The following is a 16,143-nucleotide window of genomic DNA, read 5'->3' as shown; positions in this document are numbered from 1 at the left end:
AGTATGGATTTAAGAGTGTATACTTGTGAAGAAGTGTTACTGCCCTTTTATTGTATTTGGAACTTAAGTAACTATGAGATATTAATGTAATTGATCACTAAGGAACTTTATGATATTGAGCTTTATTAAATAGTTAAATGAACTTTGTGAAGGCTGTATTTCAGACAACAGATTAACCATTGCCTGAGATGGTATGACTGTATTACCAGATGAGCTAAAATGTTTATAATACCTTATTCAGTGATGTAAACTAAAGTGTAAGCCTAAATTAAATGTTTGTTTTGTTGATCTAAAGTTGTATTTTGCCTGAATCTCTTTTACTGCACCATTCATAAAATATTCGAACCAAAGCGGGTGAATGAAATAAGTTAAATAAACTCGGCCTGTACACATAATAATAATATATTAAGGGGAAATAGTTGAGAGTTGGTTTTACTTCAATTCTTGGACTAATTTAGATATAGAGTGGCACAGTCAATAAATACAAATTTTCTCTATATTTGGATTAGAAATCAACTAGCAACTTATTTTTTGTTTAAGAACATCGTAGTGACAAGCATGTCGGATTCAAAGTATGGGTTAAGACGAAATAGGATCCAACAATAAGAACGTATATTACAGAGAAAAAAATACCACATGATAAGCTAATATTTAAGTTGCAGCACATGGGTCTGAATGTCAGATTGGTCAACTAGATTCAGGATTGGCAGTCTGATAGGTATCAGAGAGTTGTGTATAGTGGAGCAGTTTCAAGGAGGCAGAAGGTTACAAGTGGGGTCCCACAGGGCTCAGTACTAGGACCTATATTGTTTAACCTTTATATCAATGACATTGCCAGTGGATTGCAAGGGGATATTCAGTTGTTTGCGGATGATGCGAAGCTGGGAAGGATTATTAGTAATAGTGCAGATGCAGCAGCCCTGCAAGAGGATTTGAATAAGCTAGATAGATGGGCAAATGAATGGGAGTATCGGTTTAATGCAGCAAAATGTAAGGTCTTGAGGTTTGAAACATCGATGGAATGCTGCATACTCTATGGGAGGAGTTATACTGGAGGAAGTAAGGGAGACAAGAGATCTGGGGTTGATAATTGATAGAAACCTTAAGTTTAGAGGACATATTGCAAAGGTGGTAAAGGTAACACAGAGGATTGCTGCAATTATGAGAAGGACACTGACCTGCCGAGATAAGAGGGTTATCATTCCATTGTATAAGTCTCTGATCAGACCACACTTGGACTTTTGTTCTCAGATTTGGTCCCCAAGATTTGAAGGGGATAAATTAACTGTGGAAAGGATACAAAGACGAATGACAAAGATGGTTTCAGGACTGTACAAGGATAGTTATGAGGATTGGCTGAGGGAATGTGGACTGCAGAGTTTTGTGGATTGAAGAAGGAGAGGTGATATGATTGAGACTTTTAAACTGTTGAGAAGTGGTTACAGGGTTGACACTAGGGAGTTCTTTCACTTGGTTGAACAGCGGGAAGGAGTGATGACAAGAGGCCATCCCTGGAAGTTACGAAAGGAAACTGTGAGCAAGAAGGTGAGGAGTGGTTTCTTTGCGTGGAGGGTGGTTGAACCGTGGAATGCATTGCCTGATGGAGTGGTGAGAGCGAGAACGGTCAATGAGTTTAAGGAGTGGTATGATAGATTGTGTGTTTCTTAGGGTGGACCTCCCCTCGATGAGTCTTGACAGACTTTATGTTCTTAGGAAGGACCTCCCATGATGAGTCTTGACTCCATGGAGGCCTGAAGAATATTAATAATAATAATAAAAAGGATTTTGTTTTTAGATATACAATAGAAATGAAGGGAAAAAATACATTAGTGGTAGAAAAGATGTGTCTTTTCAGTAAGAGTCAATATTACAGTTCAGTATCACTTTTAGTTATTTTTTCAGCTGAAGTGTATTGTCATCGGCAATCCAGAACAGGGTACCAGTCGAATTCCACTCCTCTATGAATTTTATGACAGTTCCTGTTTCTGTGTAATAATCAAATTCTAGTAAAAGCTTTCTTTGTAGTTTCCGATGTGGGCTACACCTCCATCCCAAAAAAGTTGTTATTAACAAATCAAGTTATAATCTTTCCGATGCAGAGAAAAGTGCCCTCAGCAAAGGCCTAAATTTTGTTTTATCTCTCAGATCAATTCCTAAAGAATTATTACTTACAAAGATCGAAAAAACTACTTCGTTTCTTCCTACCCAAGAGGCAAACCTACTCTGCATTGAATCCATTTTCATCATCAATAGTGGTAAACCCCCCTACAGACAATATCTCTTCATCAGAACGACTGGCTATTTAGAAGTTACCAAACAACAAAAATATAATTATTCTTCCCGTGGATAAAGGCAAAGTCACAGTTGTTCTTAACATTGATGAATATCATAACAAGATGATGGAATTGTTACAGAGTGACACTTACTCGATCCTCAAGAGAGAGATCCCACCCATGAACTCCACAACTGGACCAACAACCTACTGAGAACTACCTCTAAATTAGCTAGAAACATATGCCTTTCTCTTCATTTTCTCCATCCACTTATTCTACGATTATATAGACTTCCTAAAATTCATAAAGAAAATATTCCACTTCGAGGTATTGTAGAAGGAATTGATTCTCCAACATATAACCTTTCAAAATATCTGGCTAAATCTTTCATATATTTTTCCGGTAAATCATCGTCTTTCATTAAAAACTCTGCAGATTTTGTCTCGTGTATAAAAGATATTATTATTAAAGAAGATGAAATCATGGCTAGTTTTGATATAATCTCCTTATTTACCAAGTTCCTATGGATGAAGTTCTTGTACTACTCAAAGATAAATTATCTAAAAAGATCATAGCTTTACTTACTCATTGCCAAGCAGGATACTTTAAGTTTCAGGACATCATCTATAAACAAAATTTTGGTCTTGCAGTGGGTAATCCGTTGTCACCTGTACTTGCGAACATCTATTTAGAAGATTTAGAAATTAAAGCCATTTCTTTTTATCCTTTTAAACCAAGAATTTGGAAAAGATATATTGATGACATTTTCCTGATTTGGAGCCATGGCCGTGAACCTCTCCTGAACTTCCTAGAACATCTAAATAATCAACATCCAAACATAAAATTTATGGCTGAGTTTGCCAGAATGAATTAGAAAGAAAGATAATAGAATCAAAAGAAATTATTCTCGACTCCCTACATCTCAACAACAACCTGAGTTACAACCTTTCACACTGTCATTGTATTATGATCAAATACTGCCATTCGTGAGATGCTATACGCATGCATACACCCAACAATGAAGCCAATGAGAGAACAGTTTTGAATATGCAGACTTCAACGTTTTTACGTTGAAAATATATACAATAACTTTCTATGTTGTTTGCAGTTATTTCCTCTATGTTTTACTGGTTATTTCTTTTTTAATGTGCACCTGAAAGTTGCGCTGAAAGTTGCGCTATTAAACTTTGTTTTCTTTTTTCTTGGTTTCTAGTCATTATATATATATATATAAGGAACAAAGATATCCCAATTTATCTGCATCGTTAATATGCTGTAAATATTAAGAGTTACACATCCTAAAAATATCACTATTTAGATGCAAATTACCCTGAAAGAAATCTTTGATTTGTCTTCAGGCTGCCTGAAAAGACAGATGATTCCAAAGAGTAAAACTACTGCTAATACACCACAAATTGCATGTAATGCAATATGAATGACATTAGTCTGGAATTCCATATAAGCCAATAGGAAGTCCATTACACAGATAAGAACACCTAAAAAAAAAAAAACAGAAATGCTGCAATCAGTTTAATTTTTAAACAACAATAAAAAAATTTCTTACTTTAAAATACAGTACATGCTTTTTAGAAATAAATTAAAATGATAATCCTTAAATGCCATCTCCAACAGATGTGTATCAGCTCTGCATTATTTTCATATTCTGCCATATGCACACGGCTTATAAGTGCACATATTCAAACCAAATCAAAAAAGAAAGAAAAAAAAATTATTATCAGACATCCAGGAAGTCAAGGACTCATTGAGGGAGGCCACACATCATCCACACTAGCTGTCAAACCCTCTCTGAAATTTATTCACACTTCATATGCTTACTACTTCAATATGCAAACTGTTCTGCTCACTCACGGCTTTCTTAATCACAAAAACTTACTTCCACGGATGTCCCTGTGTCCTCTCCCCACCTTCTTTATAATAAAAAATTTCATCAATCGATATCCTATAAAACCATCTCAGAAGTTTATAGACTTCTATCATATCATCCCTCTTTCTGCAGACATTGGTAGGCAGGAGTCTACTAATGTCTGCAATCCCACCAGAAATACTGATAGGTTAATAGTAGGCATATTAGTCTTTAAACCACCTGTTGTGTCGGAAAAAAATGATGAGTCGCTTTTTTTTTCCCACCCAACATTAAGTTATCCCAGAAGGAGTGGATAAGGACATGCTTATGCCTCCGGATGGGAAATGTACCGAATAATGTCCCAAGAACATGTAAATATCCAAGTGTGTAAGTTCTGAACAGTGTTAAAATAACCCATGAGTTTAATAGAGAATAGTTGTAAATGAATTAGAATATAAAATCATGTATAAATTGCCAAGTAAATATGTATAAGCTAGAGCATGTTTTAAGCCATGTAAAAACAGTCCGTGGCCACGGCATCCAATCGGCAGTTCGCCGTATGCGTGACGACACCGCCGAGTGAGGGAGCTGTTCTGAGGTATAAAGGTTTCGTCGGGGATTCGAATTGCTCTCTTGTCTCTTGTCTCCGGGTTTCGTCGGCACCTAGTTTCCTGTCGGAGAGCTGTGTAGAGCTTACTGCCACATGTAGCAAGAATCCCCCCCTGCTATGTATGTTACGTGGGCCAAGGCTGCAACTACAATGAATTCAGATCCATAAGAAGAAAGAGCCACTGATGAAATTAACATCAGTGTTCAAATCGGTTTGTATGGAAACAAAGGAATAGCAAGGCCATCAGTGAAGACACTGTAAGCAGACCAGAATATCCAGTTCAAGGCAAGAACGGTAAGCATAAGATTTTCTTATGTTAAATGTTCGATTAAAGTAACTGTGGGGTAAGGAAGCAGAAGTTAAGGAAACATGCTATTTCCGTGAGGTGCTATAAGAACAGTCTGCGATTTGGACACTTTTGTCTGCGGTTGAGAAGAAAGCATATTAGGCTCCGGGCGAACAGGAGGCCGAGGCCCGAACTGTTTGTGTGATTTAGGAACAGTAATATTATATGGTCAGAACATAATTAAATGTTAGCTAAAACTTTTGGAGGGAGGATTAAGTAAGAATAAGAAGTATTACCCTAGAGAAGTGCATGTCAGAATTATTGAGTTGTCTTGTGTATATATGCAATATTACATGTGTGATAATATTAGGTAACTTAGTTATAAGAGTCTGAGAATAGATGTATGTATAGAAGTAAGAAATTTATGTCAAGTAAGGGACTATAACATAGAAGTTTTGGATGTGATTAATTAAGTAAAGGGAACCAGACTCTTTTAAGATTAAGGATTTGATTAACATGTATACTTGTCTTTGTGCCATAATAAATGTATTTCTTTATATACAATTAAATGAGTTTGTCATCCTTTCTGCGGATTGAGCTACCGTTTGAAAACTTACGTACCGTGCATTAAGGGGGAAACCAATAGTGGTGTAAGAATCGGGACCACAACTGCATGCCTCATGATCCCTGCATTTTCTTTAAGTATTCTTGGATAATGTATCAGAGTTTAGTTGCCAGCTGGCGCAGTCTTTAATGAATACAAATTTGTCGGCAAACGAATATCTGATATTAAGTGATACAAAAAATTTATGTTAACTGTAAAGTTAGAGTAAAGGCAGTTAGAGATATAACAATAGGGAAGTCACATGGGCACACAGAGAATATATATAAAAACAAGAACATAACACACCCTAGTGAATGCGATTATCATACATTCTTTCCATTCCTGTGGGATCTTTCCTCAACTAAGACTCAAATTATACAAACATGTGAAGGGCCTGGCCAGTTTGGATGAATATTCTTGTAGTGCACTTGTTTACATCCCATCTGTCTGAACTGCCGAATTCTTATCCCGATTACATAAGAGAACTAGAACCTCCTTTTCTTGAATCCCTATCTCTCCATCCAATGTAGGGGCAACACTCTGCACTATGTTACATACACCAAGCTGGTAGATTTTAGTAAAGTGAGCATTAATTATTTGAACAATACCATTTGCTTCTGACAAAAAGGTTCTGCATTCAATAAAGTTATTCTTCCATTGTCATTCTTTCTTTTACTTGCAGCATAACAATAAAAGTATTTTGGTTTACTTTTAGCTTGTGCAGCCAATTTGTAATTGAAGGTTTAGTATAGGGGTTTTAAAATTGTGTGTGTGTGTGTGTGTGTGTGTGTGGAGTTTTTAATGATACACCAAAGAGATGACACATCAAAGCTTAGTAAGCTTTGATGTGTCATCTCTTGTCACTAACATTCCAGTGGAAAATATATTAAAGTTGCTTTACAAAATATTCCTCTCTGATATTTGCATACTCTTTAAGCAGCTGTAATATATTGTCCACTGGAACATTAGTAACAAGAAATGACACATCCATCGAGTTCGAAAACTCATCGGCAGGAAACTCAAACTATCCTCACAATCTATCATACCTCTTCTTGAACCTATTAACAGACAAAGCACTCACATCTGACTCTGGCAATCCATTCCATTCATTCACAACTCTCCAAGTAAAAAAAATTTAGTCCTGACACCTCTAATAAACAACCTCATCCTTATTCAACTTCCAAGGATGACTTCTTGTTCTGGCCCCTGTAATCAAGTGCTGAAACATTTCCCCTGCATCAATTCTAAAAAACTTTAAGCAACTTAAATCAAAAAAATATATATATATTGACTATTTTTTTCTTTTATCAACCAACTTCTACAATCCACACACCCTCAGTCTGTCTTCATAGAGAACATTCTACAGACCACTCACCATCTTGGTCGCTCACCTCTGAATCTTCTCACGGGGTGAGCACAGTAATCCATCTGATTACTGTGCTCAACCCAGGAGACCAGACTTGAGCACAATAATTCAGATGTGGATGTATCGAGGCCTTAAAAGGAGGAATAGCAACTTCCTTATCTCTACTTCTTAATGCATTCTTCAACAGCTAAGTAAACCTTAGCAACCTTAGCAATATGTCCTCTAAACTTTAACTTTCTGTCTACCACTGTCCCTAAATCTCTCGCTTCATCTATTTCCTGGAGTACAGTGGCATCAATGTGATACACAGCTTGTAATCTATTAATCCCTAAATGCATAACTTTACATTTCTCCACAGTAAACTGATACCCATTATCTTTTGCCCATACTGACAGCCTATTTAAATCGTCCTGCAAGCTCTACCTGATTTTACATCATCAGCAAACAATTAATATTTACTTTCAGGTTATTTCCTATATCATTTATGTACAAATTAAACAGCAATGTTCACAGCACTGAACCTTGCAGCACACTACTAGTTATCTGTTTTTTGCCTCGATTCTCCCCCTCCATATACCACATATTAATATCTGTTCAGCAGCCACCCTCTTATCCACATAACCAATGTCACATCCATCCCCCATTTGTTCTAATTTGCGTAACAGAGTTCCATGGGTATTCTGTCAAATGCCTTTGCAAAATCCATCAGGATAGTTGTGGGGTCATTTCCTTTATCCCACTCAACTATTACTCTATTATAAAAAGTTAATAAATTACTAAGGTATGATATACCTTCACAAGTCCATGTTTCCTCTTATACGGTATCATATTTTTATCCACCCATTCTTGAAATTTCTTTTTTTGACCAATTTTTCCAGTACTTTCACCACACACACCTGAGTTATTGATTGGTCTATAATTTTCTATGGCAGTCTTAGAACCTTCCTTATGCAAGGGAATTATTTTGACCTATTTTCACTCCCTTGGAACTCTACCAGAGCTGAGACTTAAATTAAACAGTCTAGTCAGAGGTATTGCTAGTTCCCTTGCATATTCTTGTAGAACTTGAGCTGATATGCCATCTAATCCAAGCTGTATTTACACTGAGATTCTACAATATCCTATAAAAACCTCCAATTATTTCAACTCTGTTCCAACATTAGTATCTGTCACATATATTACAGTGGTAATCTTACTACGATTATATACCCTTGGAAAGTGGTCACTCAGTAACTCAATTATTTTATCTGCTTCTGTCACCTTGTGACCATCATCACTAATTAAGGTAAATCTTCTATAGTCATTCTTCCTCTTACTTGTCACATAATGAAAAAACTCTTTGGGATTTCCTTTGACTTGCTCAGCTAGCTTCTTTTCGTAATCTGACTTTTTCTTCCTTGCCATGCTGGTCACTTTTCTTGCCTGAATTTTGTACTGTTCATGATTTTTCTGGTCATCTGTCTCCTTATGTACCCTCCATAGCATTTTCTTCTGGAGGTCATGTTTAATGACATTAATCATCCACCTAACTGCTACCTTATTAACCCACCTTAGGTATATAATTTAATATTGCTTCCACTAGCCTTAACTATCACACATGCACTACTAACATCTCTACTCTTCAGTATTTTATGATATGGCACAGATTTAAGCTTGTCAATATCACCTGTCTTGTAGTTCCACTTATACTATCCACTGTTGACAGAATAAAATATTCCTCATGTTTTACAATCTTCCAAGTCCAGCCCACATAGTTACTTTCACCAATTGGAAGCAATGTGGCCACCTTGGTTATGGATAGCTCTTCTGATCCAATGACCAAGTCCAATATTCTCATACCCCTAGTCCCATCCATCATATGCTGCCTCCAGTAATTATTTCTTAGGTGTATAAATTCAATTACCTTCTTACCATGTGATGAGGCCAGGGACTTGGGAGTGTTGGTGGATAGGGAGATGAAGTTTAGGGGGCACATTGCAAAAAGTAGCTAAATCAGCTCATCAACTCACTTGGTTGTTGAAAAATACCTTGACGAGCAGAGACAAGCAAGTTATCGTACCTCTGTACCGAGCCTTGATAAGACCTCATCTCGACTACTGTGCCCAGATTTGGTCACCTCGGTTCCTTCTTGATGGGGAGGAGGTGGAGAGGATCCAGAGGCGAGTGACTAAGATGAGAACAGGTTGAAGATTTGTGGGTTGCAGAAACTAGTTGATAGGCAGAAAAGGGGAGATATGATTGAGACATTCAAATTGCTAAAGGGATTCTATAGAATTAATTCAGAGGATATTTTTGAGATCAGGACTGGTGGTGGGAGAACTAGGGGACACCTATGGAAGCTGGGTAAGAGTGTGGTTAGCAGGGGTGTTAGAGCTGGGTTCTTTACTTTTAGAGTGATAAATGAGTGGAATAAGCTGCCAGTCTGTTGTGGGTGCTATGACGGTGAACGAGTTCAAGGCAAGGTATGATAGATACTGTGAGAATGAAATCGCATAGTTGTATGGACATGATGTTTAGGGCCTCCCTCGATGAGTCTAAGGACTCCTGGAGTCGCCCGAAATAATAATAATAATAATAATGTGATCTTTATTCCTTCGTCTATATCTCCATAGCTGAAGTCTCCAATAATAATCACTTGACCTGCACTCATTGTACTAATTTGCCAATGCATGTATACAGCATTAGGCAGATGAGGGTAATGTTATCTCTGAGAGTCAACATGGATTTGTGAAGGGGCGCTCTTGTTTTAGCAATATGCTAGCCTTTTATGATAAAGTTACAAGAGCATTAGATGAGGGAAAGGCACATACTGCCATTTTCTTAGACTTAGTGAAGGCATTTGACAGGGTGCCACATGATAAGCTGATATTTAAGTTGCAGCACATGGATCTGGATGTCAGATCAGTCAACTGGATTCAGGACTGGCTGTCCGATAGGTATCAGAGAGTTGTGTATGGTGGGGAAGTTTCAAGGAAGCAGAGGGTTACAAGTAGGGTCCCACAGGGCTCAGTACTGGGACCTATATTGTTTAACCTTTACAGGGTGTTCGGGATAAATTTGACAGTTTCGTAAGGAAAAAGAAAATCTTCTTTGTATCTATTAAATTTAATGAATTGACAAAAAAACATTACAGGCAGAGTTAATTACAATACTATCAACAAGATTTACTCAAAATAACCACCATTAGCATCGATCACAGCTTCAATTCTGCTTCGGAACCTCGAACAAGCTGATGCTACAGTCTCCCTGGGAAGGGCCGCAAAAACTGTTTTAATTTTATCCATTAACTGGGCTTTTGTATTACTGGAAGTGCGATTGGTGTCTTTTTCAACTGTGCCCCATACAAAATAATCCATGGGGTTAAGGTCTGGGGAGTTTGGAGGCCAAACATTTGGACTGGTGAAGTCGTAGAAATTTTCAGACAACCATTTTTGACTTTTCCCAGAGGTGTGGCAAGGGGCCGAATCCTGCTGCCATACATACGGCCTACCATTGGCTACCCTTGTTATCCAGGGCTTGACTACAGTTAGCAACTCCACGAACAAAGCCCGAATTCCAATGCCAGGGTTCTTCAACACCTGTTCCTGCAGATTTGCGAGGAATTCTGCTGTACGAACGCAATCAGATCGTCTGCTAGGGATCTTTCTTCTTGCTACATCCTCGTAGTCACCATTGCAAGTCTCTAGTTCATGCCTGATTGTTTTTACTGTATTCAGGGAGCATTGGGCAGCAGTCGTAATATCCTTATTTTGATGGCGGGCACGAATCATCATGATACAAGTTATTCTCTTCCATGATTCAGGTGGGTTCCAGCTATCCATCCTTTCTGACATCTTGTATATGAATGAAGAAGGGTCCAAACTTTTAAATGAAGAGAAGTGTGTGTTAATACATGTAACTTACGGAAAAATATAATTAATTATAAATATGTCAAATTTATCCCGAACACCCTGTATATCAATGCATTGTCAGTGGATTGCAAGGGGATATTCAATTGCTTGCAGATGATGCGAAGCTGGGAAGGATTATTAGTAATAGTGCAGATGTGGTAGCCCTGGAAGAGGATTTGAATAAGCTAAATAGATGGGCAAATGAATGGGAGTATCAGTTTAATGCAGCAAAAGGTAAGGTCTTGAGGTTTGGGAAACATCGATGGGATGCTGCATTCTCTATGGGAGGAGTTATACTGGAGGAAGTAGGGGAGACAAGAGCTTCCTTGAAACTGCCCCACCATACACAACTCTCTGATACCTATCGGACAGCCAATCCTGAATCCAGTTGACCAATCTGACATCCAGACCCATGTGCTGCAACTTAAATATCAGCTTATCATGTGGCACCCTGTCAAATGCCTTCACTAAGTCTAAGAAAATGGCAGTATGTGCCTTTCCCTCATCTAATGCTCTTGTAACTTTATCATAAAAGGCTAGCATATTGCTAAAATCTGGGGTTGATGATTGATAGAAACCTGAAGTTTAGGGGACATATTGCAAAGGTGGTGAAGGTAACACAGAGGATTGCTGCAATAATGAGAAGGACACTGATCTGCAGAGATAAAACAGTTATCATTCCATTGTATAAGAACTTGATCAGACCACACTTGGACTATTGTTCTCAGATTTGGCTCCCAGGATTTGAAGGGATAAATTAACTGTGGAAAGGGTATAAAGGCAGATAACAAAGATGGTTTCAAGACTGTACAATGATAGTTATGAGGATCAGCTGAGGGAATGTGGACCGTAGGGTTTGGTGGATAGAAGGAGAGGTGATATGATTGAGACTTTTAAAAACTGTTGAGAGGTGGTTACAGGGTTGACACTGGAGAGTTCTTTCGCTTGGTTGAACAGCAGGAGGGAGTGATGACAAGAGGCCATCCCTGGAAGTTACGAAAGGAAACTATGAGTAGGAGGGTGAGGAATGGTTTCTTTGCATGGAGGGTGGTTGAACCATGGAATACATTGCCTGATGGAGTGGTGAGAGCGAGAATGGTCAATGAGTTCAAGGAGTGGTATGATAGACTTTGTGTTTCTTGGGGGAGGGGTGAAATTCCCTGATGAGTCTTGATAGACTTTGTGTTTCTTAGGAAGGACCTCCCACGTTGAGTCTTTTGACTCCATGGAGGTCTGAATAATAATAATAATAATAATGTCTTTCAGATCATCTGTGGAATTCCCTGGCCTATAGCAACATCCAACTCTATATTTTGTGTTACTGCACTTAATCTCACACAATACGAACAGCCACCCACCTGCCTATGTCCTCTTCATTTTGGCTGCAATTCATTCACTACCATCAGCAGTATACCTCCCCTCATCCTTCCTTGAAAATACTAAACTCTTCATATTCTATACCTGAATGTACATCATCTGCTGTTAGCTAGGTCTTTTTAATGCCTATAATGTTTGGCATGGTTGCACTAACCACTGCCAAAAATTCTTCCCTCTTTTTCCTGATACTTCTGGCATTAGTATATAGAATTCCAGCATTTCTGTAGCCACCCCCCCCACACACACACACCTTTACTTCCTGAATCGACTGCCCTATTCAATATTTTTGCTTGAGAGACCAGATTCTGCACTCATTCTCACACTCGCTTGCTTCATGGGTGCCTTCACTCAAACTCACCTGCTTCCACCCTAATTGTTTAAGTTTTCCTGAATTTACATTTCAGTATGCTTGGTGAACAAAGCTCTCTCTCTCTAGATACACTAAAACCATTTAGATGCAGTCCATCAGCATTATACAAATCCTTCTTTCTCTCAAACACAGATACAGATCCATAAATCCTACATCATTCCTTCTGTTCCTGAAGTATCAGGAACAGAAGGAATGATGCATCATATTGCTACAAATTACATATAGATTCATTAGCTACTAATGCCCTCCTCCTTAGTTTGCCTCTATCATAGCATGGTAGGAGACTTACAATCTTCATCTTCTTGCTCTTCAGTTTTGTTTCTTCTAACAACTCCTTCACATTCTCTCTTACAGAATATTTCTTACTTCTCAAATCATTTGTGCCAACCAAGATAATCAGTTCCTTTGCTTCGCCTTACCTTTTTTGCATTCGGATGGCATGACTAATATTGTGAATTTTTACACCAAGATTTTGTCACACTTTCATTAAATACTCCCCCCCCCCGATCATTGAGTCTCTGTACATAATTTTCTCCTTAACTTGTTTTTCTTGTTTCTTCGCTCTGTCTTTATTACTTTGGACAACCTGGTTCTTTCTCTTTCAGCCCTGCTAATCACTTACCACTTTTTAAACAAACTGAAGGTGTAGTAATGGTCTGTCCACTTTCACCTCCATTGCTAACCTATAAATGGAATCCTTTGAAACGTTGGCACTTAATTCAACTCCCATCAAGTCCAAGTATGGCTGAAGTATATAGACAATGTCTTTACCATTTTGCTACATGGTCCACAAGCTCTTTCCACCTTTTTTATAATTCCTCAATAATATTCACCTCTGAATTAGTTTTAGTGTTGAAGGGGAAAAAGAAGATGCGCTAGCATTCTTGGATATCTTAGGTACAAGGCAACTGGATAGGTCCCTAATGTGTTCGGATAAGCCCACTCCCTCACTTTCTCTCTCTCTCACACACACACACACACACACAGATGCTGATCCACTTCACATCACCATTCTGTCCAAAAAAATTAGAATATTTAAAACTTGAGCTCCAGGGCAGAGTGATTTCATCCTCGGGATAGGTAATGCATGGTAGAACAAGTTATTAGACAGTTATAACAAAAAACCTCACTAAACTTCTAAATATGACTCCCCCCCCCAACCACATATACACAGTTATGTGGGAGGGGTTCATATTATATCAAGGGTATAATAGATAAACCTTATATCAAGGGTACAATAGATAAGCTAGGCTCACTCTTGAAACACCACAAACTCAGAACAGTTTACAAACCTCAGAGCAGGGTTTCCAATTTCCTCAGAAAAATTAAGGACCACCAAGATTCTCTATCCTTCCATTATTCAGTGGTGGTTCTACTCAGTAACAGGCCGATCTTGCATTCCCTACATGCACAGAAACTTAAATTTAGGTTTCTGTGCATGTGTTGTTTAAGTGTCAGGTTTCCTCTCCAAAAACTGGTTTCCATGGATGTGAGGCTGATTTGGCAGAATGCTTTTCCCTGGGATATGAATAGTTCTGCTTGGTGGTAGAATGTCACTAAACGGAGCCACTCGTGACGTCAATCTGATGCTGTGTGGTCACAGAGTTAGTAAGATTTATCACAAACATTTATGCTTACAGTAACATTCGAACCTTTAGCCTCTTGGCTGGAGAATGGATACACTAACCACTTGGCCAACCAGGCCACCTTTGAGTAAATGAGTTAAATGATCCTTTGGATTTGACTGGGTGAGCTGAGGGATCACCAGAGTTTTTGAAGAAGGTCTGTACTTAAAGAGTCCACTGATATGGTTTCTGTAGATACAATCTGCTGAAGTGGCCTTTTTGAGCCACTTCAGTGGATGCTTTTCCCTGGGATATGAACAGTTCTGCTCAGTGAAAGAGTGAGCATGTCACTGAGTAGAACTACTGATCAGTAATGAGTGAAATCGTGGCAGGATCCTGCCATCCTTGATGGTGTTGTTCTATGATACTTATATCTTCATTAAATCTTTATTATATTCATCTCTGACAGCACTTGAATTACAAGAATTTTGAAATGTCTTTTCATTAATGTCTTTTCTAAACTGTGGCAAAATGCAAAATTTTAAGTCCAAATCTCCAATGGGCAAGTCAAATTAATGTAATTAATTTGACTTGCTCATTACTTTTCCATTTCAATTATATTATCAAAACTTTGTTGAATTGTGTATCATGAAGATCCTCAGACAAGATCAGATTTCTCTTGTTGGACTCAGAATCTATATTCTGCAGATGGCATGTTTCTGTTTTATTGAAGTGTGCTTATTTTCTAAATAAGCACACTTCAATGGACTCTGTTCAACTGAATTGGTATCTATCCCTCCCCCACTCACTTTTCTACAAATTTATTAATATGTGAGCAACAGATACTCAACAGCATGAACACAATCCACAAACCAACCTCAAGCACACTGAACCAAACCTCTTCTCCTCTATTTATTTATTTATTTATTTATTGGATATTGCAAAGGCATTTGACAGGGTGCCACATGATAAGCTGATATTTAAGTTGCAGCACATAGGTTTAGATGTCAGGTTAGTCAACTGGATTCAGGATTGGCCATCTGATAGGTATCAGAGAGTTGTGTATGGTGGGGCAATATCAAGGGAGGCAGAAGGTTACAAGTGGGGGACCCACAGGGCTCAGTACTGGAACCTGTATTGTTTAATCTTTATAATCAATGGCACTGTCAATGGATTGCAGGGGGATATTCAGTTGTTTGCAGATGATATGAAGCATAGATACAGAGGTTGTGATGTGGATAAGTGTACTGATGACATCAAAGAGCAGTATATGGAGCAAAATCAAGGATGGAAGATTACTAATAGTGTGTCATAGGACTCTCTACTTGTACCACAGCCATTTACTTTGTGCCTTATGATGTTGCGAATATAAAGAAATAGATGAGAGTAATAGCATGAGAAATATAAGACTCAAGCCAGATAAGTGACTAATATAGAAATGAAGACAGTAGCACTGCAATTCAAGGAAAATCCTATGGAATTCTTTTGTTACATGGCTAACAGGAAAAATTAATGTGGATGAAAGACTCTGTGGAAATGGAGTTTGGTTGACCAATGCAAATGACACTGGAGTGAAAAAATAAAGGGTGATAAGTAATAAGACTTGTTATTTAATAATCATATTATGGGCTATTTCATTCTGGAAAAGAATGATTTTTTATTACTGGAAGGATAGGAAGAATTAAAGATTTAGAAGTACATGAGGAGAATCTATTTTGAATACTAAATACCCTGGAAGTGAATAAAGCAGATATACAAGATGGAATTTCAACATGTTTTAAGAAAATGTGCTAAGAAATAGAGTTCCTACCTGGCTAGTCATTGAAATTTCACTCCTTTCACTCCTTGAGCACTTTTTCAGTAGAAAAAGTGCTCAAGGTTTCACTCCTTGAAAGAAAAAGCTTTCACTCCTTGAGCACTTTTTCTACTGAAAAAGTG

The 16,143-nt window shown here is 38.0% G+C and overlaps 1 protein-coding gene across 5 annotated transcripts in view; it reads right to left on the bottom strand.

The window, feature by feature from the left end:
* The window catches only part of LOC150109337 (cationic amino acid transporter 2-like), a 364,125-nt gene that overhangs the window by 42,107 nt on the left and 305,875 nt on the right, over window positions 1-16,143 (bottom strand). For all 5 annotated transcript variants that reach the window (XM_090412716.1, XM_090412725.1, XM_090412693.1 and 2 more), the window contains exon 13: window positions 3,603-3,769. In XM_090412716.1, the coding sequence (XP_090268842.1) occupies window positions 3,603-3,769 (167 nt within the window). The remainder of the gene's footprint in view (window positions 1-3,602; window positions 3,770-16,143) is intronic.

The sequence above is a fragment of the Typopeltis vanoorti genome, chromosome 2 (assembly GCF_054136105.1).
Source record: "Typopeltis vanoorti isolate ZY-2024b chromosome 2, IOZ_Tvanoo_1.0, whole genome shotgun sequence".
Lineage (NCBI taxonomy): Eukaryota > Metazoa > Arthropoda > Arachnida > Uropygi > Thelyphonidae > Typopeltis > Typopeltis vanoorti.
The sequence above is the reverse complement of the archived record's forward strand: the minus strand, read 5'-3'. Positions and strand labels throughout refer to the sequence as shown.